The sequence below is a fragment of the Marmota flaviventris genome, chromosome 11, assembly GCF_047511675.1.
Source record: "Marmota flaviventris isolate mMarFla1 chromosome 11, mMarFla1.hap1, whole genome shotgun sequence".
NCBI classification, from domain to species: domain Eukaryota; kingdom Metazoa; phylum Chordata; class Mammalia; order Rodentia; family Sciuridae; genus Marmota; species Marmota flaviventris.
Genome location: NC_092508.1, coordinates 111,446,424 through 111,472,530, shown reverse-complemented (window position 1 = coordinate 111,472,530; position 26,107 = coordinate 111,446,424). Strand labels below are relative to the sequence as shown.

Sequence of the window (26,107 nt, the reverse complement as noted above, 5' to 3'; positions counted from 1 at the left end):
GAATGCTTACTGTACTTTTTTCCAGCTCCCCAAGAGTACTTAATTTAGCCTTTGGTGGAAGAAGTGTGTGGATAATGTGTGTGGATCTTCAACAAGAATCACTACTTTTATTGCAAGTCAGCTGCTTAGCAATATTTCCCTGCCCCTTATGGAAGAGAGAACTGAGAGTACAGAGCTGGACTCTGAAATCCTAGTAAGGGGAAGTCTGAAACTGAGCAGATCTTCCAGGCACATCCCTGTGCTGTGGGTATCCAGGCCTGCCCATCAGCAGTGAGCTGCCTGAATTGGCAGCCCCAAGACAGGACCAGAGCCATGGGTGGCTCTTCTTGAAATGTGTCTGGGGAGGGAAAGGAGGGCACACCAAGTCCCAGTTCCCAGAGCTTATGTGGGGGTGAGCAGACTTGATCCATCTCTAGAAATGTAGGGATGAGTCAGGCTTTGCTTGGAGAGAGACTGAATAGAGCCAGAAAGGCTTCCAGCCTAGGTAGCAAACTGATAACTCAGATGTCTCATATGGCCATGGTGCATTTATCCACAATGCTATTGACAAAGCTGGGGGCTTGATTGTAATTTCCCTGTATTTCCACTGAAGGTCTTTTTCCGGATCTCATTCAGGACACCATGTTGTGTTTGGTTGTTGCATCTCCTCAAACTCTTGTCTAGGACAGTTTCTTGGTCCTTCTGCATCTTCCTGACCTTGACATCTGGTCAGGTATCATGTCCAACTTGCTTCAGTATTTCTCACAATTAAACTTGAGGCTTTATTTTTGGGGGTAGAACATCATGGAGGTGAAGGGCCCCTCCTGTCATATCACATTGCAGGGCTCATATCAACACAACTTAAGTATGGTGACATTAGCCTTGGTCACTTAGTGAGGTGGTGTCCTGGGCTTCTCCACTGTAAAGGTGCTAATGATTTTCCCTTTCCAGCCCTATTTGTTAGATTTGAGTCACCATGTCTAGGTCATGCTCAAGGGAAGATAGTGGGGAGGGAGGATTGATTTCCACAGTTGGAAGGAAGGAGTAGCAGAGAATTCCCCAACACACATGGTTAAAACTACTGCAATGCCATCGACCTGTATTTTGGGAGAGGTATCGTGATGCTACATTGATATTTCTTTCAAATGATCTGTTCAGTTTTGAGCCCAGGCTGTGTCCCTTTTCTCAGTTTCTGTCACTAAGCTAGTGAATTTATTAATAAAATGCTTAAGGAGAATCCTATTTCTTTGTGGATGTGTGATGCCATATCCTATTTCTGCTGGCAGCTGCATTTTAATACTGGAAAATCTGGAGGCTGTGTCTCATGGGAGTGAGGCGCAGGAGCTCAAAGCTGAACTCAGTGGGCCTGATGTCAGGAGGTGGTGGTGTGTGGGTGACTCACTCATTTGCTTGCAAACGTAAGGTAGCAACTCATAGGAAGTGTTAAGATAACGTCAATAGCAGACTGTATTTTTAGATGCCATTTTTCCCCACCCGGAAGGCATTATTTCAACTCTCAATTGTGTGAATTGAAGAAAAAAATAAGGTTTTAAGGAACTCTGGTCATAATTAACCCTGTGGTTATTTCAGGTGGCTCTGTGTTGAAAGGTACTTAGGCCTGTGATGTGTTCCAAATTTTTCAATCAACTGCTTTGGGAGTTATCTGTGGAAAACTCTACTTAGATGCCATTAGCATTCTAACCAACTCTGTTATTGATCAATGATTGCCACTCATTTTAGCAGAACAGTGAAAAGGTGGCTCTCCTATGGGGAAATAAATACATAATGAATTTCTAAGGAAATATACACCTGGATATCTACATTTGGTTATCTTTTCTAAATTCCAGTGACGTGACTGAGGAGGAAAGCACAGCGTACACCCCGAGTTGGTGGCAGCATAACTGACTGATTATTTGTACTTGGAGCAAAGCTGATCTTCATTGTAAGTGGTTTGCAGATGAACTGCTCTAGCAGGAGATGAACTGTTGAAATCTGGCATTTTCTTTTCTAGGATGATTTCCTGTTCAGTGTCTCCATTTTAAGTGGGATCCTTTGCAGCATACTGGCTGTGTTGAAGTTCATGCTGGGAAAAGTTCTGACCAGCAGAGCACTCATAACAGATGGTGAGTAAGGCCACTGTGCCCTGATCTCTGGGGGCTGAGCTCACAGCAAGGAAAGGTGCTGTTTGGATTACTTTTAGATGCTTGTCTTGCAGGAGAGCTCAACAATTTGGAATTCATTTGTCCCCATCCTTTTCTCCCCAAACTTTTGATGACTCTCCTGGCCCTTGTATCAGCACAGATGTCTCATGCCCTAAAATTTAATAAACTCTTTGTGAATCACTCCTGACCCCTTAACAGAGAGACTTGGGCCTCTCAGCCTCTTAATCAGGAAGCACAAAGGTTTCCTGGAGTCTTAGGTTTGATGCACTATTTCAAGTAAAAAGGAACTGTGTTTTCTGCATTCTACAAGCATTTCCTCTCTGTACTTGCCATGTTTCTTTTTCTCTAGCTAGTGAACCTGTGCTCAGGAGTTCAGGTCAAAGTCATCAGGTGTTGCACTGAGGAAACCATCCATGACTTCTCTGCTTAAAAGCCAAACCAGCTAGAAATGTCCATGTGTATCCTCATGGGTCAGGAGGAGCTTCCTATGTGGACTTCTGAGATGCAGAGAATCTGGTGTGTGAATTCAGGAAAAGTGCATTTCAGATCCCAAACTAGCATTGACATATAAATAAGATTTGACATGCAATTCTTCATATCCATTTTATTTTTTTTCACTCCTGAGCACACATAGAGTCTAGGAGGTCAGGGTAAAGCAAGGGAGGGCAAAGGGCAAAGGCTTGGTGTGTATCTGTACAAAATAGAGCAGAAATAACTGGGATTTTTTTTCCTTAAGGCAAGAAACATTCCATTCTCTGAAACTCTTGCGGTTATAATTGAAATGCATTAATGCAGAGGGATGTGGGTGGCTGGCTGCATTGTGGTTTTAGACTGGGAGGATGGCACTGCAGAGAGCCCTTCTTGCCCAAGTGATGGAGCATGGGGATGCAGTGTGGGTTGTGACTCCTCCTCCTGTTCCACATTGATGCTTTGCTCCATGTGGAGCTGGGCTTTGGATGCACGGGGTGGGGCACAGGGACATGAAACTGAAGGGCTGTTTCCACTCAGGGACTCAGTTCAAGTCCAGGAATTGTATGGTCCCAGTCCCCACCACTGGCTCCTCACCCTCCACTTTTTGCATCTGCAGCATTTTCTCTTGGGAAGGCAAGAGAAGGCCCAGGCTGTACAGCCACAGCTGCCCTGGAAAGAGCATCACCTATATGGATAGTTGCAGGTGGGAGTTATGTGATCTGAGATTCTGACTTCAAAACCTGAGGCCCCCAGATTAGATGCTAGGCAACCGACTACCATTAAGCTCATGGCATCAAACTTTCTTGGGATATTTGTTAAAATCAGGTTCCTGACGTTTCTGATTCCAGGACCTTGACTGGGGCCCAGAAATGGTCATTTTGAAGCAATGTCCCAACCCATGTGGGCACACTGAGGTTTGGTGCTGTCTCCATGGTCCATATCAAGGGGCTAGGTATAGTGTCACCCCAGGAAAGGTGAACCCTGCAGTGCCCAGTGCTCCTGTGTGCCATTGGGCCCTCAGCTCTCAGAATCAGTTTTGAAGGGACCACTCCAGCTGGTGCGATGTTCGCTTCTGCCCTTATACAGCCTGGGATGGGGAGGCCTTTGGCCTGTATGCAGCCAAAGCTTTTTAATCCATGAAAACTGTGTGAATGGTAACAGGATTGGCTACCTGGGCTGAACCCTGCTCTTCCTGCTCTTCTTTGAAGTAGCATGAAGGCCTTGTTTGAAGAGCAGGGAGGGGAGCCTCAGGTTCTCCCTGTGCCCAGATGAGCCCCCGATACTGCCTTCCTCAGCCATAGGGTGGGAAGAAGTGAGAATTCTGAGGATCAACGCCTATGGAGTGAGATGGTGATGAACCCTGAATCAGTGGGTTTTATGGTCCCGTGTCTTGCGTCTGGAGCTCTGCTAGGTGCTGTGTGAGCTGGGTAGACCAGCTCGCCATGCAGAGTCATGCCTTTCAGGTGTCTGCCCCTCAGGTGTCCTTCCCTGGACTCCAACTAGGGTTGCAACCTAGTTAAATAACCCCTATGGTTCTCATTTCATGAGAAGGACAGAAGCAGACCCAGGAGGTCTGTCACCCACCCAGACGTCATGGCATTAGTGGTATCAAGTTGACCGTAATACACAGTGTCCTATAAGACCTGGGATGAACTGTGCCCTTTCCTACCTGGGGCAGATCCAGAACTTGGGTCAAATGTTCACCCAAGTGTAATTTTTGTGGTCTGGTGTTTTATAATGTGAAAAAGAAAATGCCTCCCTCTGCTGCAGAGTCCTGCTTTTCTTAAGAAGGAACAGCACAGAGGTGCTTGTGAGCCAGTGGAAGAATGAGTGGGCGTGGCCATATGTCTGGGCTTGGATTTTCCATCCTCTGTTGCAGTCCCTTTATGTCTCTCTGAAGGACATAGTGCTGGCCCAGGTCTTTAGGGCACAGGGCGTGACATCATTGGCATGTTCTAAAGAGCCCTCTGGATGTCTGTGGTGGAGAACAATGGAAGGAGGTGAGATGGAAGCAGGAAAGTCTCTGCAGAGATGAGACCTTGGCCCTGGTAGAGGAAAGTGGTTTAAATGGGTAGGTCTTGGGAATAAATGGCCATGGGGGTTTAACAAGAGAGGATACAGAGAGATGAGTGCTGTTCCAGAAGCTGTCCAAGCTATTAACCAGAAGGGGCCCCCTGCTTGGTGGGAGTAGGTGTCTCTGGCAAAATATGCAGTAGTAATTACAGCCTCCGGCTAATTGTATTGTCTGGGATCTGGGCTTTACTCATTTGTTGATAAGCAGAACTGGAGAGCAATCTGTAATTACCTCCTCTCTGTTCTTCCCTCCCTTTGGGAGGTGGGCAGGGTGGGTGTGGGGAGCCATGGCTATCATTAATGTTGGGTATTCCCTGAAGAATGGGTCTGGAACATATACCCCAGGACTGCTACCCTGTCAGAGCTAAGCCCAGCACCTTCTCTCCAGGGGAAGCAAGTTGGCAAACCGCTTTCTTTGCAGGGAGAGAGGGAGGGTGGCCCTTACCTGTCACCTGGTGGGTGTCTGGATCCTGTGCTGAAGCTGTGTGAACTGTGTCAGACTGATTCTGCCAGGTCCTTTGTGACCCACACATTCTTAACACCTGGAAGTGGGTCTTTAGGGAAAGGGGACTGCAGGGTGTGGATGAGGGAGACCATGGTAAGTTCCAGACTAGCTCACTCTGTGTTGTGTGTCTTGTCTGGTTTTGTTGCTTGATATTTAGTCAATATGCATATGGTGCCTATCAGGACTAGGAGTAAAATGGGTTTGTAGCCAAATCAGATGGAGGAAGACTGTGAGTAGGCACCTGGGGGAAAACTCTGAACAAGAGCCTCAGCTTTGGTCCTGTCCAAAGGAACAGTTGTGGCAAGTTAGGAAACCCCTCTGACCTAGGGGCCTCTAGGGACTGTTGTCTTCCAACTCTTAACAAGAGTCTCTGATAATTTTTCAAGCATATGAAAAACTGTTAGAATATTCTACAACAAGTAATGTGCCTAATTACAGATTCTGATCTTGTTATTAAAGTTTCTAATCAAGATGGTCCCCACCATTGTTTTGTGCCACTCTACATCATTAGCAGAATTCTTTAAAACAGCTCTGAGGGGACAGGGCCAAGCTCAAGTGAGTGACTGCTAGAGCCTGGTGTGCTGCTGTTGGTGAGAGGGCTGGTGCCCAGGCTCTTCCCTTGGGGTAAATGGAAAGCCTCCAACATTAAGGGATGTGGCAGCAGACATGGAATCTGTCCCTAGTCCCTGTGTGCCTGTCCCAGTGTTCTCCTGCAGGATCCTAAGATGTGAGCCTTTGTAATCACAAAACAGTGGGCCAAACAGAGCAGAGAGCAGCTCCCTCCTAGAAGATGTGGGCAAAGGAGGTGAAATCCTCAGCATGAATCAGATACCTGTGGTCACACCCTGGCCCCTGGGCTGTTCTTGATGCAGGTGGGCAGAGCAGAGCTGACTTGGTGGAGCTAAGTGGACATCTAGTGGCCATCTGGGGAACCTCAGGCCTCTGCATCTTTTCTAAGCATCATTGGGGTTCACATTGTCAGGACCACAGGTGACTGGTCTAGGCAAGGGCTGGCTCCTTCACACAGGGGACAGCAAAGCTACAGTCATCCTGCACACCTACCCTGATAATTAATTAATGCAGCTATCATTTGCACCTCTGATAAATGCCAGACTCTATATAGGAATATAGATAGCAAGTTTGAAGGACAAATTTCCTGTCCTTAAGCTTAGTTTTTAGTGAAGAGAGAAAGATGGTAAAAGAAAAATGGCAAAAATAGCAGGTGGTCAAGGATTATGAGAAAATACCAGGCATGGGTGAAGAGGTAAGTGGGCACAGTGGGTAGACAAAGTACTTCAGGGGCTCTGAGTGGCTACCTGGGAAGGAGCCCCAAAGATAAGGGTCTCACTGAGGGGGCCAGGGTGGCTAGAGTGAAGTGAGGGAGGAGCAGTAGGGGTAGCATGGGACAGGCAGGAGGGGGCTAGTGGTGTCAGCTGTGAAAAGTTTGGGTGAGATTTGAAATAGGTAATGGTTGGCTTTCCTTAGAAAGTTTTAGCTTTGTCCACTTCTCCAAGTGGTTGCTGGCAGGACCATGGCTTATGGGAACTCTGGGCAGGAGGGGAGTGGGTGCAGATGAGTTTGGGGGTGGCAAGAGGGGGGGAGATTTGAAAATGCACTGGGGAGGTAACAGCAAGACCCACCTGATGGTTGGACTTTAGATGTGGGACAGGTCATGGATGGGATCTTGAATTTCTGGCCTCCTTACCTGGGAAGAGGGTGGCACTGAACACAGAGAAGGTGGTGGTTGGAGGGTGAGATGTTTAGGGGCAAGAATTGAGATGTGTGCATTTTCAGTTTGAGAAGCATGTGTGTCTGTAGCTGAAGGGAAGGGTTGTTAAAAAAAAATAGAACTTTTAGAGAACTGGCTTATGGGATAGGAGGAGAGTTTAGATGGAGGGAGAGTTCAGAGGAAGAGCCCAAGTGACTCCAGTGGGCATGTGGAGGAGGAGCAGCAAAGGAAGCTGAGAAGGAACTGCTGGAGAGGAAGCAAGAAACCAGGAGATGGAGGCTGAAGAAGGCAGTTTACAGAGGGAGGAGGACTTACCTATCTATGTGGCAATATGGAGCCATGGATGATCTCAGAAAGGGTTTTATGAGCAGAATAGGAGGTACAAAAATGAAACTGGCTTAAGAAGGCAACTTTGAGCAGATTTCATAAAGGGCGATAATTCATGGAGGTTGAGGAGGGGGACATAAATGGGAATCAAGGAAGAGGTTGGGTGGGGGCATGAATGGGGTTCACCCCAGCCACAGTGACCCAGGTGAATGGGGTGGGCCTTACAGAGAAGCTGCTGTTCCAGGTGAGTGTCGGGCTTGGTGCTGGTGAGATGAGGTATTCTTGTCTAAATCTGTGTGCTCAGCTGAGTCACCAGCTGAAACTTTGAGTGATGGTAAGGTCATTGCAGTGTGTCCCAGGCCAGTCCTTGAGAGGCCCTTGCAGGCCTCAGGTTTAGCTGTCTCATTCTCATGAATGGGGAGCAGCCCCTGGAGGTCTGTCCTAGGGGCCTCTGAATAGGACTGACCCAGGCTTTGCTCAGATCATACCTGTCCCCCACCTGCCTTTTCTCTCCTAGGAGTACAGACTGCATGAATGTATTATCTCAATTTTCTTGCTTGTAGCCAGAATGAGGGCTTTTGAGTTCAGCAGACACATGGCTCTGTTACACGACGGGGTTGGGGGCAGGCTGCCCCAGGAAGGAGGTGGAGCTTGGAGCTCCTCTCAGGGATACTATGATGGTAAAACAGGTGAGGACCCTTGTGGTTTATGTCATGGGGAAATTCCAGAAACTGCCCTAAGCCATTCCCTTTCTGTGTGGCTTGTGACAACTCATAGGTAAAATGGAAGTGTGATGTTCAAGTTGTAAAAGTTGTGTTTCTTCCCTTTCTGGTTTTTATTGACATTTCTTCAGTTATGTCATCAGTTCAAAACTTTGCATTCCTCTTCTGGGATGTTAGTGCAGATGCTGGAGGGAACAGACACAGGCTCAGATAGAATCCATCCCTCCCCTTCTTGCTCTAGATAACTTTGGTTTAATTATTGAACCTCCCTTACTTATTGATTTCATCAGTAAAGTGCATAATATACCCTCAAATTGACAAAGTTTGTATGTATCTATAACACCCAGATGGGTACCTGGCTCAGCATACATTCAACAGATGTGTGTAAGCCAGGATTTGAATGTCTATTGTGTGCCAGGCATTGTCTGTGGATTCAACAGGGAACTGAGCTCCTGCTTTTCTCCTGAGGTCTGCATTCTAGTAGGTACCAATGCTGAGCCCCACTCCCCTGCTCACTGTCTCATATGGGCATAAGTGCTTAGAGATGAAAGCAGGTTAAGGGTGGAGACTGGGGATGGCTATCTCCAGGGAGGTCCCTGGTGACAACTGAGGAGGGACTTGAGCCATGTTGGTGTCCTAGGTGATGAGAGAGCTCTGGGCTGCATCCTTTCTGCATGTACTCCAGGATGTTGAGGCAGGCTAGTGGCTAAGACAGATCTCTGAGCACCACCGTCCAGCATCTCTCCTCCTTTTGCAGGGTTTAACTCCCTCGTGGGTGGTGTGATGGGCTTCTCCATTCTTCTGAGTGCGGAGGTGTTCAAGCACAATGCGTCGGTCTGGTACCTGGATGGCAGCATAGGCGTGCTGATCGGCCTCACCATATTTGCCTACGGGGTCAAGTATGTTTTTTCTTTCATATTTGTTTTCCTGGTGGCCAGGAGGAGAGCCACTCTTGCCACCTGCTTCCCTAGTCAGAAAATGATAGCTCAGGCTTCTCCTGATCCTGAACTGTCAAGTGGTCAGAAAAGCCCCTTCCAGGGGTCAGTTCTCCTAGGGGTTGGCACAGGAGGCAAAGATCCCAACAAGAGTATTAAAGTGTTTGAACCACAAAAGGTCTCCTTTACTTTTGTCTGATGTCTTTATGGTCCATCAACTAATCCTCCCTTTAGCCCTTCATGACTTGGAAATACAGACTTTCTTTCTCTATAATGCTGGTCTTCAGGATGCCCAGGCTAGCATCTTGGGGTGGCTTCCTTACCCATGCAGCCTCCTGCCACCCATGGGTAATGCTCTAAATGAGTTGGGAGAGGCCAGGTAGCACCATTGGGCCAGAGGCTGGGCTGTAGATTTGGAGAACCCTTTGTAAAAAGGGATGGTCAGTGCATGCTGAGGAAAAACCCACATGGAGCGCACTCACTGAAGACGTGGCACACTGGCATGGCCAGCTCTGGATCCAGCATCTGTTTCTGAAAGGCACTATGCTTTTAAATGTTAAAACCCTTCCCAGCTCCCACTAGGACCTCTATACTCAAAACCAGGAGCAGTTACAAGTGTTGGTGAGGACGTGGGGGGGATGGGAACATGTATGGTGAGCCTGCTTTGAAGAGTAATTTGGCAGTTCCTCAAAATGTTAAACATGGAGCTGTCCCTCAACCCCGAAATTCTGATCCTTGGGGTGTGCTCTGGAGGACTGAAGCCAAATCCATGCCAGAACTTGTACCCAAATGTTCATGGCAGTGTTTTTCATAATGGGCACAAGTAGAAACCACCCTTTACCTGAAGAATAAATACAGGGGGCTATTATTTATCCCTAAAAGGGAATGGAGAACTGGTACACAGTATGACTTAGATGAACTTTAAACATTATACCAAATGAAAGAAGCCAGATAAAGGTGGCTATATACTGTATGATGATTTCTTTGGATTTGCCTACTCTGGATATTTCAGGCCGAAGTGGAGTATTGTTTGCTAATGGGGTGAAGGACTGCTAGTGGGAATGGTTTTCTTTTTGGGATAAAAACATTCTGGAATTAAGGTAATGGGGATGATTACACAAATTCATGGACATATTAGAAACCACTGACTGGACGCCTATGGTACATGAATGACCTCAGAAAACGAGTCTCTTCTGTGCTTCCCCAAACTGCAGTGGGCCCAGTGTTGCGGTGACGGTGTCTGTCTTCCTCTTTGCAGGCTTCTCATCGACATGGTGCCAAGGGTGAGGCAGACGCGTCACTATGAGATGTTTGAGTGAAGGTGGCCCTGGGGACCAGGGAGGACTGCTCCGCATGAAGACCGTCAGGACGACGAAAAGTTTCCACGTAGGCAGACGGTGCCAATATTTAACTGAACATCAGTTTCTTTTTTTGGAAAGTCTTCTTTCATACAGTTTGTCATCACAGGACAAGGTCTGCCTGCCCAGTGGGTGCATCTGTCCTGTACCCTCACTCCGCTGCCCCCTATCACACACTTAGGACAATGCCTGCAGGAGGGGACCCACTTCCCCATCTCAAGCCGGAACTGACATTTTCTGTTTTCTGGAGTAAAACAGTTCTTGGGGTAGGATAAGATCTCTGCTTGGCAGAAAGCCCAACTGTGGTGCTCTAAGCCTGAAACAGATAGCGAGCAGGTCCCTCTCCTCTGGACTGTGTGTGGCCCCAACCACCTCCTAGTTCTAAGGATTCTTCTCTCCTGGCAGATTTTAAGGGAAGACTGGGCCCTTTAGTCCCTCATCCTCTTACATAACCAGAACCATCAGTGTATCACTAATTTCTATCAGTGTGTTTCATTAGTTTCATACTGTTTTACTAATCCTAAATCTAAACAGATTTGTTCTAAAGAAGACCATTCTATTTTTTAAAGTACTTAGTGACATATGTATGAGCTTTGCATGGACAAGCTAAATAAGCACATGACCCTTTCTCATACACTCAGAACCTGCACATCCATGTAAAAACAGGATCCATTTTTGAGAGATGTGAAACTAGTTTATTTGTAATAAATAATTATATAATCTATCCATATATGCATATATCTATATGCTGTGTCAAATGGTAATGATACATTACAGTCTGTGAGAGATGGTTTACTCCTCTGTAAGGAACAAGATGTTCTCCGTTTATGTAACGTTAGGTATAGATTCTGTAGACTCCATTCCCCTTACCCTGCAGCGTTCTGTACCTCTCACAGTACTGTCTGCCCAATAAAGACCTTTACCTGTTTTGTACGGCACGACGAGGCAATCTTTGAGAGTCGTCATCATGCAACACCAACAAAATCAGGGCTTGCCATCATGGGCAGGTTTTCCATTGCAGCTGAAGGATGATATATGGGAATGGTTGCTTTTGCTTCTAGTGGGAGAGCAGAGACCTTGAACGGTTGTTTTTGCCTTCTACAAGGCAGGACCACTGCACATTCAATTTCCTGGACCAGAGCATGGCTGATTCCTGGGTCCTCCACTCCAGCCTTCAGTGCCCTGTCTCCCACTGGGCTGGTTAAAGGAAGGTATGGGTTAAGCACCCCTAATCCATAAACCCTGGAATCAAAATGCTCTGAAATCCACAATACTTCGAGTGCCAATATGATACCACAAGTAGAGAACTTCATTTGACCCCCATGTGCAAAACACAAGTGCACTGAAGATACTGCCCAAAATGACCCTCAGGCTGTGTCTAAGATATACAGGAAACAAATGAGTTTCATTAGACTTGGGTCCCATCCTGGAGGGGTCTCGTTATGTACATGTAAATATCCCACAATCTGAAATCTGAAACACTTTTCCCAAACATTTCAGTTAAGGGACACTTAACCTGTAGCTTGTTCTGCCAAGTCACACAGCACTCAGACGGGCCTTCCGTGAGATGTTTGCACGTAGCACAGAAAAAGTCTGTGAGCAGGTGTGATAGAGGCAGGATTCAATATTTTTCTTTTCTGTAGATTTTCTTACTGTAGCTAATACACATTGTAGAATTTTAGGGAAAGTAGATGAAGAGGTAGCAATCCCCAAACTGAGGTTCTCTGTATTTCCTTGGCACCTTTTTTTTTTTTAAGGATTTGTGTAGCCTCTCTGTTGCAGCCAGTCACCAGGCAGTGCCTGGCTTTTAGAGTCCAGGCTAGGTCCAGCTCCTTGATGTGGCCTTGTGCTTCCAAGACATCTGCCTGATCAAGCACTCAAGGTCCACTGATTCCTGGTTCAAACAATGCTGTTTTTGAAGGGAGAAATGTGGTATAGGTCCAGCAAGTTCTTGCACTTAGGTAGTCTTTTTAGGGCCATTTTACTAGCCCATTTGGAAAGATTTTTAAATGTTTGGTGCAGTGATTGACAGTTGTCTCAAAAAAAAAAAAAAAAGTCTAGCAATTCACTAATTCAGCTCCTTGCTAAGTGAGTACAGGGCAGGGAGAGTGGTCTGACCTGATTGGTAGATGTGCTTTAAGGGAGAGAATGCTTAGTTCTGAAACGATTCCCTCCACAACCTCCTTCCGTCAGCCTTTCTGAGTTTGTAAACTGTGAGATGCAGCTGGACAGCATGCATCTGTGGCTGACCCTGTACCCAGCCAGCTCTCACAAAAACCACTCCCACCTGTCACACAAGAAAAGTTTATTGAAAAATAAAGTTCTCCCTAGTTTTCTCTACAACAGTGGAAAACAAAGCAGAGCTCTCTATGCCAGTACAGTAACATTTGGACAGTGACACCTTATTTGCAGAATCCTGCACGACTTAACCCCAGAAGTGAACAGTAGAAAACAGTTGTACCAGGATTTGTTTGAAGACACAGATGCTAATGACCATTAGCTAACAACATCAAGGTTGTGACAGCAACTACAGTAGAAGGGATACACCATATCCTTTGGCATCAATTGTTATGCTATGGTCCTGTTAGTACTTGGGCAGGACAGTGAGCAAGATGCATCTCACGTTTGTACCATCTCAGCTTTGGCAGACACGACAGATGAAAGGTTCCTGACCCACCACTGCATCTGAGTGCCCACTACCACTCTCCCTCTCCCACCAATCCTCCATAGTCAGTGACCCTGCCTGCCAAATGGGCACATGCCTTTCCTGCTGTGGGGGTCAGGGAAGGGGTGAGGGACAGTCTTAAGGCGCGGCAGAATCTTGGTTAGAGAGTGAGGCTTTGAAGGAGGTAAATTCCAATCATCGCAACCGTAGAACTGTAAGACTGCCGATCAGCTGAAGAGAAACCAAAGGAATTTGAAAAAGATACCAAACTCCAGAAAATTCCCCCATATTCCATAATCACAATCTATCCAGAGTTGAGTCGACATGGACGGACAGGAGATAAAACCTTACAATTCACCAGGGAAGCAAGAGGCTAAATCCACCCCCCACCCCCCAAACAAACAGAAAACTGATATTTAAGTGAGTTGGGAAAACATCATTAAACCAAGAGTAGCCTCTGGGGGAATGTTCTGTCAAGGGCCAAAATCTGTGCCCTGGACATCAGGTGGCTTTCCCTGGGGAGGTGGGTTTTCTCTGGGACCAGGCCCTGGAATTAACCTTTATTTGGTGGAAACATGGGGTAACCAGCCTGTTAAGAGCCACCCTGACCAGCAGGGGGCAGCAAAGGGATTTCCTGGGGAATGTATAAATTTCATTGGTCATTCTTTCCTCTTAAATGACACAGGAAAGTCTCCATTATTGCATTGCAGAGGCATAGGATTAACTTTAATTCAAAGTGTACGATCTATCTGAGATCTCCTTTAAATTATTTCTAACGAAAAAAGTTCTTCAAAGAAAGCCCTGGAATGTTCCAGAAGACATCAGTGGGGTGAGGTCCAGTATGTGGCCAAAGGTCACCTTCACCTTTTTCAATTCCAGTTAATAAAGTCTTGCAGGCTGGTTTCATTGGGAGCTGAAGTCTGGCATATTTTCAAATCAGTGCATTCAGGAATACAGTAAGATTTCAACTATCAGGGTAGGCACAGAACTTGGACAATCTAAACCAGTAATTCCTACAATACTTGGTCAACTTGGAATAATATTTTTATGTAGGTGTTATTTTGAATCAACAGATAGGGAGTGAGCTCTTTATTTCTCAGGCTTTATGAAATGCTAATAACAATATTTTAACATTTACTAGGGCTTACTAGGTGCCAGACACTGTGCTAAAACATTGAATCCTCACAAAACCCTAAGTGCTAAGAAAGCTAGGGTAACTTTTTTCTGCATCCAGGACTATACAGCTAATTTGGTCTTTTGCTATATGTAAAAACTTGGTGTTCCATTTTTTGTTGAAGCCAACAAGAATGAAAGGAACTCACCCTCAGCTTTACAGAACTGTCAGCTTCCTAAATGAGTATGGATCTATTTATGTTCACCCACTTAGTTACATGAAGATGCTCTGCAACCTCATAGGGAAGGATAGGATTTAGAATAAAGCCAATATGGAAATTAAAACATCTTCAAATAAATAAAACAATCCAGGCTTGGGATAGTAACACATACAACATGGCCTGTCGTTAACAAAATATCTTTTTTTTTTCTTTTAATCAAGAATTTTTGAAGCCGGGTACAGCGGTACATGCCTGTAATCCCAGCTACTTGGGAGGTTGAGGCAGGAAGATCACCAAGTTCAAGGCCAGCCTGGGCAACTTAGCGAGACCCTGTCTCAAAAAATAATTAAAAAGGGATGGGGGGAACTGGGGATGTAGCTCAGTGGTAGAGCACTTGCCTAGCAAGGTTCTAGGTCAATCCCCAGTACTTAATTTAAAAAAAAAATTGAGGGGGGGCATAGGAGAAGGTAGCGGTGTCTAACTATATACAGTCTAGGTAAACCACCTTGGTCTGATCTAAAAAGCACACACCCACCTATAAACTACAGCTTCAGTCAAATCCATTTCATTGACACTTGCACTTCCAGTGAATTATACTGCAGCTGTACTCCCAAAGGAGTAATTATTCATCTTCATTAAATCCTGCATTCATTCATCCACCAAGGAAATAAAAAAGAGGGGCACAGAGTCTTCCCCTTTCGTGATACTAACCAGCCCAAGTATTACGGGGCTACTGCTTCCGATGAGTTCAATGCAGTCCCTCCCTGGGCTGGCCTCCTGCCTCAGCCACATCTCAGCAAGTGACAGGGTAGCAGGCAGCTTGGTAACTAGCAGTCCCAAGACAGACCCACACTGTGGCCCAGTCTGAGGAAGCCAGCCCTTCCCCTAGACTTCTCATGATTTCATACCCTCCTCGGGGGGTGAATGTGCCTGATACACAGACTGTGGCCTAGGGGCCATTTCTGGTGCCCAGCCGGAACATCTGTAGTCACTCAAGGACCTAACACTCCTCAACAGCACCCAGATTCCAAAAACCAACCCCAAAGAAAAGTGAAAAGGCACAGCAGGAAAATAAACATCACCAAGAGACAGACTCTAACATTCCAAACACACAGCAAACACAAAAAGTAAACTGTAATAAGCACTGACAAAAACCCAATCAAAGCAAAAATGCAAAAAGCATCTCCATTTGTACATGTGCAAATCAAATTGCATACACAAAATAAATGAGGTGTTTACTGGCATTCAAAGAAGTGTGTTTTCCCTTTCCGGAGTGTTTACTCTGGAAAGTATTTACCTTACAAAGGAAAGCTTTCTCTTAATAAATTAGATGTTTTTCCCTTAAGTTTTTGTCTCAAGATCACAATGGGAAAAATAATTCTAAAGGCCAGGCAAGATATGATTATAGCACAGGAAAACATCAATCCTGATTTCGGATCTCTCTCCCTGTGGATTGGTTATCAATTACAAATCAGTTTAGGTTTCCATATAAAAATAGCAATGGTAAAACTGCTGCAGGCGCCCAGCCCACACTATCAGAGGCACCATCCTTTTTCTTCTTCACACCCCACACTGGGCCAATGGAAGCCCCTCCCCAGTTTCCCCTGGAGAACCAAACTTGGAACAAGTCATAGGAGGTCTCGGGGCTGGTACACATTCACGTGTCACCAACTCCATCAACAATGCCCTTAACAACAGGAGTGTGGGTTACTTTGCCCCAAGAGCAGCAGCCCCAGCCAGGGAATTTAGGTTTACTTCCAGCTGAGACTAGACTTAGGAAGTTAGAGGAATTTTTAAATGGGAGAAAGTGCTCTTCTGGGCTGCCTGATAAGAGGATCAGAAAGGTGAAGAGACCCCCCCGAGTCCAGGGACAGATAGGGAGTGATGCTTGAAGCTTCTGCCAGGGACAATGTTGCTTTACAAGGTTTTCTGCTTTCTGAACTCCCAGGCTTCTTGAAACAGTTGTCTGCTAAGTAGGTTGACACAGCCCTGCCTGGGAAAGCAAGTTCAGCCTGCAGGCGCCCCCTGCTGGTGGGAGTCCCACACGGTCATCAGCAGCCTGGGAAATTCCCTGAAGAGCCCAGGAGAGGGCGGAGCTGGCCTAGGAATAACAGGTGTGGTAACCCAAGCAAACTCCCACTTGCCAGGGAGCAGCCAAGAGGCCCACTCACAGGGAAAATGTCCTTCCTCAAGAGTGAGGATGCCAGTTCTTCCCCTTCCTACTGCAGAAACTGCCATTTCAAACTTAAAACCCGTGCACTAGCTACCATAACAAACTGGGTTTTATCTGGACTTCCACCCGTGGTGCTGGGCCCAGGAAAAGGCTATTTCCAGCAAGTCCCCTGCATCAGTGCTCTAGGCAGAGGTGTTCCCACTGGTAGTTTCCCTGGCAGATGTGCTCAGGGAACACCTGAAGGGTGGAGACCTTGGCTGCCCCTCCCCACTCTCTCTCTGTCTCTGGAACTGGAAGTGAAATTCAGATCTACTGAGCAGTGATCTGAGGGCCTAAGGGGGGGAAAAAAAAAAAAAAGGTTGGCTGTGCAGTTGTTATTTATGCACCATGGTAGAAACTGAGAAGCAGGCAGTTCAATTTTCCAGATGTAGAGGCTCTCTGCTCCCCACAAAGCAGAATTTTTCCCTTCCCTCATTTCCTGAAGGCCTACTCCATCATTAGCCTCGCCCAGCTGTTCTACCTGGCAGAGGCTCCACCTGGCTGCACCCCCACAGGCAGGGTGCTAGGAAACGGTCTCTGGTGTGGACTGCAGGCTGTTCAGTACACCAAACCACCATCCAGAGCTGAGTGGACGATGCTGGCAGCTCCTACACAGAAGAAGATGACGGCTCACTCTCATAGGAATGGTGGAGGTGTCAGGGGCCTCATGAGAAACCCATAAACATTTGCAGAGCATGGAAGCAGTGCTTCAGCAGATATGGGAACTTACAAAAAAACAGAGCACAGGGCTCCAGGGTGTGTGGAAGGTGGGTGCAACATGTCTGCCCAGCCTGCTGGTGAGCTCATTCAGTGGGGTTGCTCAGCCCTCTCAGAACAACTCTGCCTGGAGTAAAGTCTGCCCAACGCTTTCGCCCTTTGCAAGTGACACCAATGGGAGAGTGGTCAGGGCAGTGCAGGGCACTCATCCTGAGCTGTTCCTGCTCTCCCAGCAAACATCAAATGTTCACTGAGAGCCCCATTCCCTGGACTTTGGTGATATCAGACTTCAGAAGGAATATAACACCAGAACACCTGTGAGGTGTTCTTCGATAGTTCCACTAATCTTAAGAACCGAATTCATTCCTTTCTGAAGCTCAGCTGTCTGAAAGCTAGAAGGCCATCCCTCCAAGTCCAAAGGTAGTTCTCTGAGTCCCACACCTCTACTCTCCTTATAGTAGCGTATCAGAGAGGGCCAAGTTACCATAAATTAGCTAACAAAAAATTCTACAATCCTGCATTTCTTTTCTAAGGACATTCTAGCCCAATTAGGGCCAAGGTGGGTGGGTTGGTGGGAACACACAGGAAAGGGTCTCTCTCGACTATAAAGCAGATGTCCCTGGCTGACTTCTGTCCATGACTGGGTTCTCTGGACATGACAGCCATGTCCCCCCTACCAAAGGGGTTAAATGTCTTTTAGCTGCCATTTGCCAAGTACACACAGGATGCCTCCACTTGATGACAATGCCCTGGACAGTTTGCCTGTGTTTCCAAAGCAAGAGTTTCTTTTGCTCTGCTGCCACCTGCTTCCAGAAGTCAGGTCCCCATAGCTGCCCTTGAGCACACCATTGGCCCCACTGTACCTGCCTGAGGCAGACAGAAGGAACAGCAGTATCTAGAATGACTAACAGTGGGAAATAAAAGAAGAAAGGTGTGATCGATCCCATTCCTCCCTCCCTGTCCCCCTCCCTCCCTCCCAAATAAATAAGTTAATGGGTTTAGGAATGTTCCCAAAGTTCTTTCTAATCAGCTCATTTCTCTTTTGTTTTAAATGAATCATGAGATTTTTTTTTTCCCCCACCCTGGAGCACCTGCATTGACAATCTCCCTACAGCTGCTCCTCACAAAATAGGAAGGATGTTCCTTGTACCACAAGAAGCCAGGCTCCTTGCCTCACAACTGCTCTTGTGTTTGTTTTGGCGAAAACTCCCTGGGGGAGGCGTTAACCTCAGCAGGAGCAATCCCCAATCCAAACCTTAGACCAAAAAAGTTCAGGCTCTGGCCAGAGTCCCTGAATGATTTCTGCCCCCCTGTCTCTTGCCCAGTGGAGCCACCATCTTCCCCAGCGGACTTCATGTGGGGCTGAGCTGGCAGCTGCTATAGGCAGTCTTTACAGAGGGCCACTTGGCCCTTGATGAAGTCCCGGCAGGGGCAGATCCTCCGGTGCCTGGGGTGGGCGCCTGCACAGCTGAAGAGCAGCAGGTCCCCTTGAAACACACAGTGCTTGCTCTTGGGGTCATAGGAGGGCTCCAGGATGTCCTTGGCCAGCTCTGAGCTTTGGCAGATCACTTCATACCTGAAGAGGAAGAGAAAAGCACATGGGTTGGAAATGCAGGGGACAGAGCTCATCCCTGTCACTGGCCACATTGGCCCACTTGCTGAGGTGTGGGAGACGCATTCAGTTCTCCTGCTGCAGAAATGAAATGGTGCCCCTCTGAGTCTGCAATTCTTCACCTCTAGGAACTTCAGCTCTGGAAAGACAGGTGTGCCTAGATGTACACAGGGGGGTATCTTTGAGGCTGCTCTGTAGTAGAGGAAAACTGGAACCAACTGTCTTCTCACCAAGTAGGGAATCATCAAATAAACCATGGCCATCCTGTGCCTGTGGAATTCCACACAGAACTCCAAACATGAAAAGTGTGCCCCAGCATGAGAGCTGTCCCAGAGGAGGGCAGATTATGAAATAGGACGTACAATGTGGTCAACCTGGTGTGTTGTGTGACTATCCAAGCCAAGATGGCTGCACACGAAAGTGTTGGCGGCGAGCAGAGGAACGGCACTGGGGCTAAGTGCTGGGTTTTTAAAGTATTTTTTTTGATTAAATGTTTAAAAAGATTCCCGTGATATGGCCTTAGTTTCCACTGGTGAGCAATTGGGTGCTCTCCCAGGGACTTCCTGCCCAGAATCTTGGAGGGTCACATGACCCTTCAATACAGCAGATCGTAATCCAGGCTACAGAAGAAGGAGCCAAGGCTTCAGGATGTGCAGAGCCAGTGAGCCAGGCCCTGCTCCTGAGGCTTGCACTCTTCGCCATCTTCTCCCCACAGCAGAGTTGTCTGAGGGGCTGCAAAGGATATTCTGGGTTTTTTTTTTGGTTGTTGTTTGTTTCTAAAGGCACTGGCCACCTATCTCCAAGGGCTTTCCCTCTCACCTGGGATGCACTGGTTCACCCCACCATGGCTTCTCCAGGACAACAAGGCTTAGCCTGGTGTCCTGTGTGGAAGCCAGTTAGGACCTGGTGCTGCACTCAAGTTCCAGAAACAAGGTGTAGGGGGCCGGGCAGACCTGGGTTTCAGTTCCTGGCTTTGTCTCTTAAGAGCTGTGTAATCCCGGACAAAGGATTGAGTCTCTGTGTGGCTCAGTGTTTTCTTCCGTAAAATGGGATAAATAATCCTTAACTGCAGGAATCAGAGTGGCGTTTCTAGAGCACTTGGCGGAATCTGGTTCTGAGTGTGGTCCATAAATATTAGCCACTACTATTATTACTGCCATTGCCATCACGACCCTGCAGGCCCTGGGTGGGTCATGTCACCTTCCTCCCTTTGCAGATGGCATGAATCCACACACACCAGCCATTTCCATTGCTTTGTTCACAGACGTCTCACTTCTTGCTGGGAGGGAGGGAGATTAGAACAGTGAACTTGAGATTTCCCACTACCTCTGGGAGGCTTCCAGGTGGCAGGGAGAAGCACCGCCCTCCTTCTTTCTCCAGCCAACCAGTGGCCTGGGCCCTGCCTCCTTTGGCCAGTGTTTATCTGGCGATTACCAGCACATCTGCTAAGGCTCCTGGGGCACTCTTCCAGGCTGCCAGCCTGGCTCCTGCTCAGTCAAGGCTGAAGCCCCACTGCTCCAGGAACCAGCACTCCCTGGGGCTCTGGCTTCCCTGACACATGCCAACTGGACCCAGCTCCGAAGCCTGCTCCGGAGGCCAACACCCTTCTTGACTTGTCCCTGCAGTCACCAGGGGTGTTGTACACTTTCTCAAGTGCCCTAACATCCCTGGCCTTGGTGCCACCTGGGAGATAGTGATGAACTGGGAAGAAGGCTAAAGTGAGCATTTCATGGATTTCCTGAAAGGAAAAAAGAGTCAGAGACTATGTCCTTGTCAGTGTACCAAACTGGCCATCAAACAGAAAGGGGCATCTGGAGCTGAGCTGGGAATGAAAAGTTTACATGTGGTGAGAAAGAACATGTAGTATTTCTCTTTCAAGGTCTCACTTATGTCACTTAATGAGTCTTCCAGTTCCATCCATTTTGCTTCAAGTGACAAGATTTCAGTTTTTAATGACTCAGTAATGCTCCATCGTGATTATGTGCCACATTTTCTTTATCCATTCATTTGTTGAGCACCTGGGTTGTTTCCTTCCAATTTTGGCTATTGTGAATGGTGCTACAATAAACAGATATGTGTGTCTCTCTTTGGGAAAAAAAAAAAAAAAAAGCTTACATGTAGAATGTGGCTTTGGGACACAGATTTATGTTTATGCTACTTATTTGTGTGGGTGGATTACAGTAGCTGCTGTGACCTCATTCACACCAGCTGCCTGGAATGTTACTACCAGGAGTATGCAAATCTCTACCACCACTCCCAGACCCTGTGGTGGGGGCGGAATTGCTGGAGCCATGAGAAGCCTTCCTATGCCCTCCCAGGTCACCTGTCCCCAGGCGCCTGTGCAGTCTGCTCCTGTGCGTGTACTTGTGAGTGCACACCTGTGAATGGGTCTCAACTGAGGCTGTAGCAGGTGACACCTGCTGGGGAGAAGCAGAGACTCCCACCAAGGGCTCCAGCAACTGTCACTTCCTGGGGCCACAGTGAAGGCACACTTCAGGCAGCTCCCCAAAGGTTCACTGATGTGTGTTGGGGGCATGTATGACCCTACCCCCCTCTTGAACACCTCCTAACCCCAGGTCTGAGCATCTCCAGGGGGGCCCTCCCTTTTGTGGGTGTGCAGGTACCTGTCCTGCAGCCCTGGGCAAGCAAAAAGGCTACTCCATCATCCTTGTGTAACTAGGGAGCAAAAGTCACCAGAGAGGTACCTCACTGGATTAGACAGCCTCCCTAGTCCAGGGGTCCTCAGTCCCTAAGAGATCCCCGACCTTTTCAGAGTACACACAGGGCTGCATGTGCCTCTCTGTCCTGGTGATGTCTATCTTGCTCAGATACACACACCCTTCTTCTCAGAGACTCCAAGCACCGTATGTGTGTCCCATCCTCCCATCCTCTCTCCCACAGTACCACCTTCTCTCGGACTGGCCCATGATACTTTTCTTACAGGTTGAGTTTGGGAGTTTCTGGGACCCCTCAGCACTCAGTGCACAATCTTTGGCTCTTGAAGAAGAATAAGAGAGCAAATTCTCCTCCCATGGGGCTGCCACCTTCTCCTTACCACAGGAGTTAGGTAGGCTAGGAACCCCAGCACTAGGTGGAGGATGGAAGGTACCGGCCCCTCCAGGACAGGACACAAGCCTGTCCTATCTCCTGCTCCTGTTCCTCCCACTGGTCCCTGCCCCAGAGTGCCTGCCTTCTCTCCAAGACCTGGTAACCACTCTGATTCAGGGCCATCTCCTTTCTTGGTGCCAAGGCACACGCAGTCTAGACTTCACAGCTCAGAAGACCTGAAGGGCCAACCCAGATGCACCTCTGCTTCAGACAGTGTTATGCCCCCATCTATCCATCCCATGCTGAAAATATATCAAAACATGCACTGAATACCCAACCTACTGACCACACCAGCTTAGCCACACAGCACCCTGTGGAGCAGGTGGTTCCCTCTGGTGACCGTGTGGCTGACTGGAGTCTCAGCTTAATCCCACGGCCCAACATCGTGAGACAGTATTAAACCACCTACACAAAGCCTGGAAAAAGATCCAAATTCAAATCTGGAGCACAGTTTCTGCTGAACATCCATACCCTCACACCAACCTATAGTCAAAAAAATTGTAAGCCGTACCATCTTATGTTAGGGGTCACCTGAAATTTAAAATTTTGGAAGATATACCTTTAAGGGGTAGCTAAGGGCTGGGGATGTGGCTCAGCAGTAGAATACTTGCTTAGCATGTGTGAGGCCCTGGGTTTAATCCCCAGAAAAATAGAGGCAACCAAAATATAAAGTGGGCTTCATATTAACACATGTTCCTTTTTATGGAGCTCAGTCCTCCCCACTGGGCCATGCTGGAATGATCTCTGGCACTTCAGGGGCTTTTTGCCTTCTGGATCCTTCTACTCCTGATCTAGGTGAAGTCTTGCCCAGAGGAGGAATCACAAATGCTCCGAGGTGGTCTCTCTAGCATTTAACCGTTCCCTGCACATATAGGAATTCAAAGACCCTTGGCCTGCTCCTCCCTGATTCAAGATGGCCACATGGATGCTCCAAAGGACGTGATTTATGTAATCTGTTAAATTCATACTATACAGCGAGGACAGGTGGCTCTTAAAGGTTGTGGACACCCCAAGACAGAAAAAAGCTTAAGCTCAGCTTAGAACCAAGTCCCAAGTTGGAGAAGCAAAGGCAGCCCTAGCTCGTGGAGCTGCTAATTGCTGATTGGCCATGAATATGGATGGGCCAGGATTACCTCCACGCTGAGGAGGCACTCAATAGACTGCCAGATAGCTGGGGTTTTTTACAACATTATCTGTATTTACAAATGCATGAACAAGTTATTCAGTAGGGCTCTTATGTTCACAGAATTAATTTTAGACGGCTTTATTACGAAATTACCATTCATTCCAGCCTCCTGGTAAGAAAACCCAAATATCCACTGTGGGGAGGGGTGGAGGAGAGAGCGATCGCCTGGCACAGGGTCTGACTGCAGGACTGTCCCACACCATGCCCCTCTCTACTCTGTGGATCTGCGCGAGGCATGAAGGAGGAGGAAAAGGCGGCAGTCTGGCCAGGAAATTGGTGTTTGAACTCTATCGCCTAGAACTGCCTAGAAGGAGGGGCCATTCTGTTCTTTAGCAAGAGCTATCCATTATCATCCTGTTGTCACCCAGGATGTCCCCATTCTACAGCTGAGAAACTGATGGAACAGAGGGCACTGGCCCCTTTCCCAGCAGTTGGTTGCCCTTTTTCTGTTCCCATTGACCCAGACCCTTGTCCTGGAGACAGGCCACCTGCGTGGGCTCCAGGCTGGTTCTGAGCCAGATCTCAGTCACTGTACGGAGACTAATTGCCGTGACTCCCTCCCAGGCTTGGAGGGAAGACCCACTGCTCAGGAGTCCCATGCAGGTCTCATTCCCAGGAGGCACCTTCTTGTCCTCCCTTTTCCAGAAGGGGCTGCATACAGGCAGAACTAGGAGTACAGTGCCACATCTGTACTAAGCAATTTCAGAATTCCAATACAGTGCTCAGGGTTCTCAAAAAGCCACCTTGCCCTGGGAGATATCTGCAAACGGAGCCAGTGGAAAGCCGACCCCAGAATTCAACATCTCTGCTGTGGAGTTGGACATTCCATGTCAAAGCCAGCCCTCTTAGGAAGCTCCCTCCCCCCCTTCTTCTGGCCTGTGCTTTTATGTTGATGGTGGAATCAAGGTAGCCTCTGGTTACCCCATAAAAAGCCTGGTTCCCCTATAAAAAGAAAAAACAGCATCCCTCACAGCCCTGCTCAGGAGAGCATCCCTACCAGTGATGCTGGAGACCATGCATTCCAAAGGGAGTTTTATACCATGTTTCAGGATAGCAAGACTCACAGGAGGGAGCAGGCCAGCTCAGACCACCATGAACAATAACCACAGTGGCCGGGTATGAAGCCAGAATGGGGGATAGCTGAGTCCTGATCCCCAAGACCACTCTATTCCTGAAACATCTCCTTCAGGACTAGGACAGCACAACCATTGGACTGAATCTTCACAGTTAAGACAGCAGTCCTTATTGTTTATAGGCATGTATCTTGGAGAAAATCCCTTATCAGGGAAATTAAGGTGGGAGACTAGATGGTGGACCGAGGGTGGGGAGTGATAAAATTTAGGAGAGCAGAATTCGTACTGAGAGGGATCAGGAGGCAGAAGGCAGAAGAAACCTCATGTGGAAATCTTGGAACTGTAGATGTCAAACTCAAATGCTGATGCAAAGGGAAATGAATGGCATCACTAAACAAACTGCAAGTATGAGGCAAGAAATTCCAGGAACATAAAGGCCCCCCCAGATACAGCCCTGGCCAACATTCCCGGGCCTGCCTCTATGTTCTGGGGAGGGACCCAGCAGTCAGGTCTGCTGAGGCCTGATACATGATGCACCAAAGGTTCCCGAGGAAAGTTGGAGAGGGGAGGGGACCAGAAGAGGGGAAGGTGGCACTTGGAATCTGTTGTGGGCAATTTTGTGCCAGCTGCTTCTCCCCATTTCTCATTCCTTTCTGATTCCAAAGTTGAAGATGCCACCTCCTTCCTATCCTGCTCAGACTCTGCCGGGGGCCATCTAGGGATCTGGCTGCTGCCAGAGGTCTCAGGGGTGGGTCCATCCATGGCTATGATTCTGTGCCACCTCCACTCCCTGTTCATGGGTATGGCATTAGCAAAACCAACATCTCCCATGATCTCCAAGGCCAGATGTGGCATTATTTATGCAAATACAAGGCCCCTACTCAGATCCCAAGTATACCAGGTGACTTCATCTTACTGAACACTGAAAATGTGGGGGTCCAGCTGCAAACTGCTGCCTTTACCCCCTATCTTTCCCCTAAAGCCCACAGCCTGGAAACTGAGAATGAGCACCTCTCAATCTGACTCTAACCCAGAAAGCTCACAGAGGCTGAGTTGACCCCCTTCCGTTCTCTCTCCCCATCCCAAGGCACTTACTTCAGTAGGTCCTTGTCCTTGTTGAGGTGCTGGAAGAATGACGGCTCACAAATAAGCTGGTTCTCCTGGCACACCTGCTTGCAGGACTGCCCAGGCTCAGCAAGCTTCACTTGTAGGGCACTGAGGGGCGGCCACATCACCTGCCCGTGACAGAAGTCCTAAAAATGAAAACACAGCCATCAGCCAAGGGACCAAGGATGCAACTGGGCATCTCCACCTCTGCCAAGCCATCTGGAAGATGAGAGGGACCCACCATGCTGTGAAAGAAGAGTGAACAGGAGAGTTGGGAGCCAGTTGGACACACCCTGAGCCAGGTCTTGATTTGTCTCATTACTAGCTTCCTCAACCACAAAGGGGGACAACAGCAGCATCTCCCATGCAGGGCTGAGGGGCAAGAGGTGACATCTGCAGTGCACACAGCACCTACTGTGGTTTGAACATGAGGTGTCCCCTAAAAGCTCCTGTGTTAGTGAAGGAATATTCAGAGGCAAAATGATTCCTTTATGAGAACTGTAACATCGGTCTGTCCTAATTTGGATGGGTGGCAACTGTAGGCAGGTGGGCATGGCTGGAGGAGGTGGGTCACTGTGGGTGTGTCCTGGAAGGGTACATCTTCCCTGCTGCCCCTAATCCTTTCTCTCTCTGCTTCCCAGCCACTACAAGATGAGCCCCTTTCCTCTACCACTGCCCTTCTGCCATGCTGTTTGGCCTCACCTCAGGCCCAAAGCAATGGAGTTAGCCAACCATGGACTCTGAAACCATGAGCCCCAAATAAACCTTTCTTCCTCTAAGTTCTTTTTTTTAGGCATTTTGGTCACAATGACAAAAAAGCTTACTAACACAG

The 26,107-nt window shown here is 47.9% G+C and overlaps 2 protein-coding genes across 7 annotated transcripts in view; one reads left to right on the top strand and one right to left on the bottom strand.

Annotated features, from left to right (window-relative positions):
• The window catches only part of Tmem163 (transmembrane protein 163), a 212,039-nt gene extending 200,840 nt beyond the window's left edge, over nt 1-11,199 (top strand). Inside the window, exons 6-8 of one of the 2 annotated variants that reach the window (XM_027954034.2) lie at nt 1,991-2,102; nt 8,726-8,867; nt 10,162-11,199. In XM_027954034.2, the coding sequence (XP_027809835.1) occupies nt 1,991-2,102; nt 8,726-8,867; nt 10,162-10,222 (315 nt within the window). In that variant the 3' untranslated portion in view covers nt 10,223-11,199. Of the gene's footprint in view, nt 1-1,990; nt 2,103-3,228; nt 3,416-8,725; nt 8,868-10,161 lie in introns of those variants that run through there. The other variant, XM_071619292.1, reaches the window with a different exon arrangement.
• A 6,987-nt stretch (nt 11,200-18,186) lies between these two features.
• The window catches only part of Mgat5 (alpha-1,6-mannosylglycoprotein 6-beta-N-acetylglucosaminyltransferase), a 325,975-nt gene continuing 318,054 nt past the window's right edge, over nt 18,187-26,107 (bottom strand). For all 5 annotated transcript variants that reach the window (XM_071619287.1, XM_027954040.2, XM_071619288.1 and 2 more), the window contains 2 exons: nt 25,264-25,421; nt 18,187-18,765 (listed from right to left, as the gene is read on the bottom strand). In XM_071619287.1, the coding sequence (XP_071475388.1) occupies nt 18,567-18,765; nt 25,264-25,421 (357 nt within the window). In that variant the 3' untranslated portion in view covers nt 18,187-18,566. The remainder of the gene's footprint in view (nt 18,766-25,263; nt 25,422-26,107) is intronic.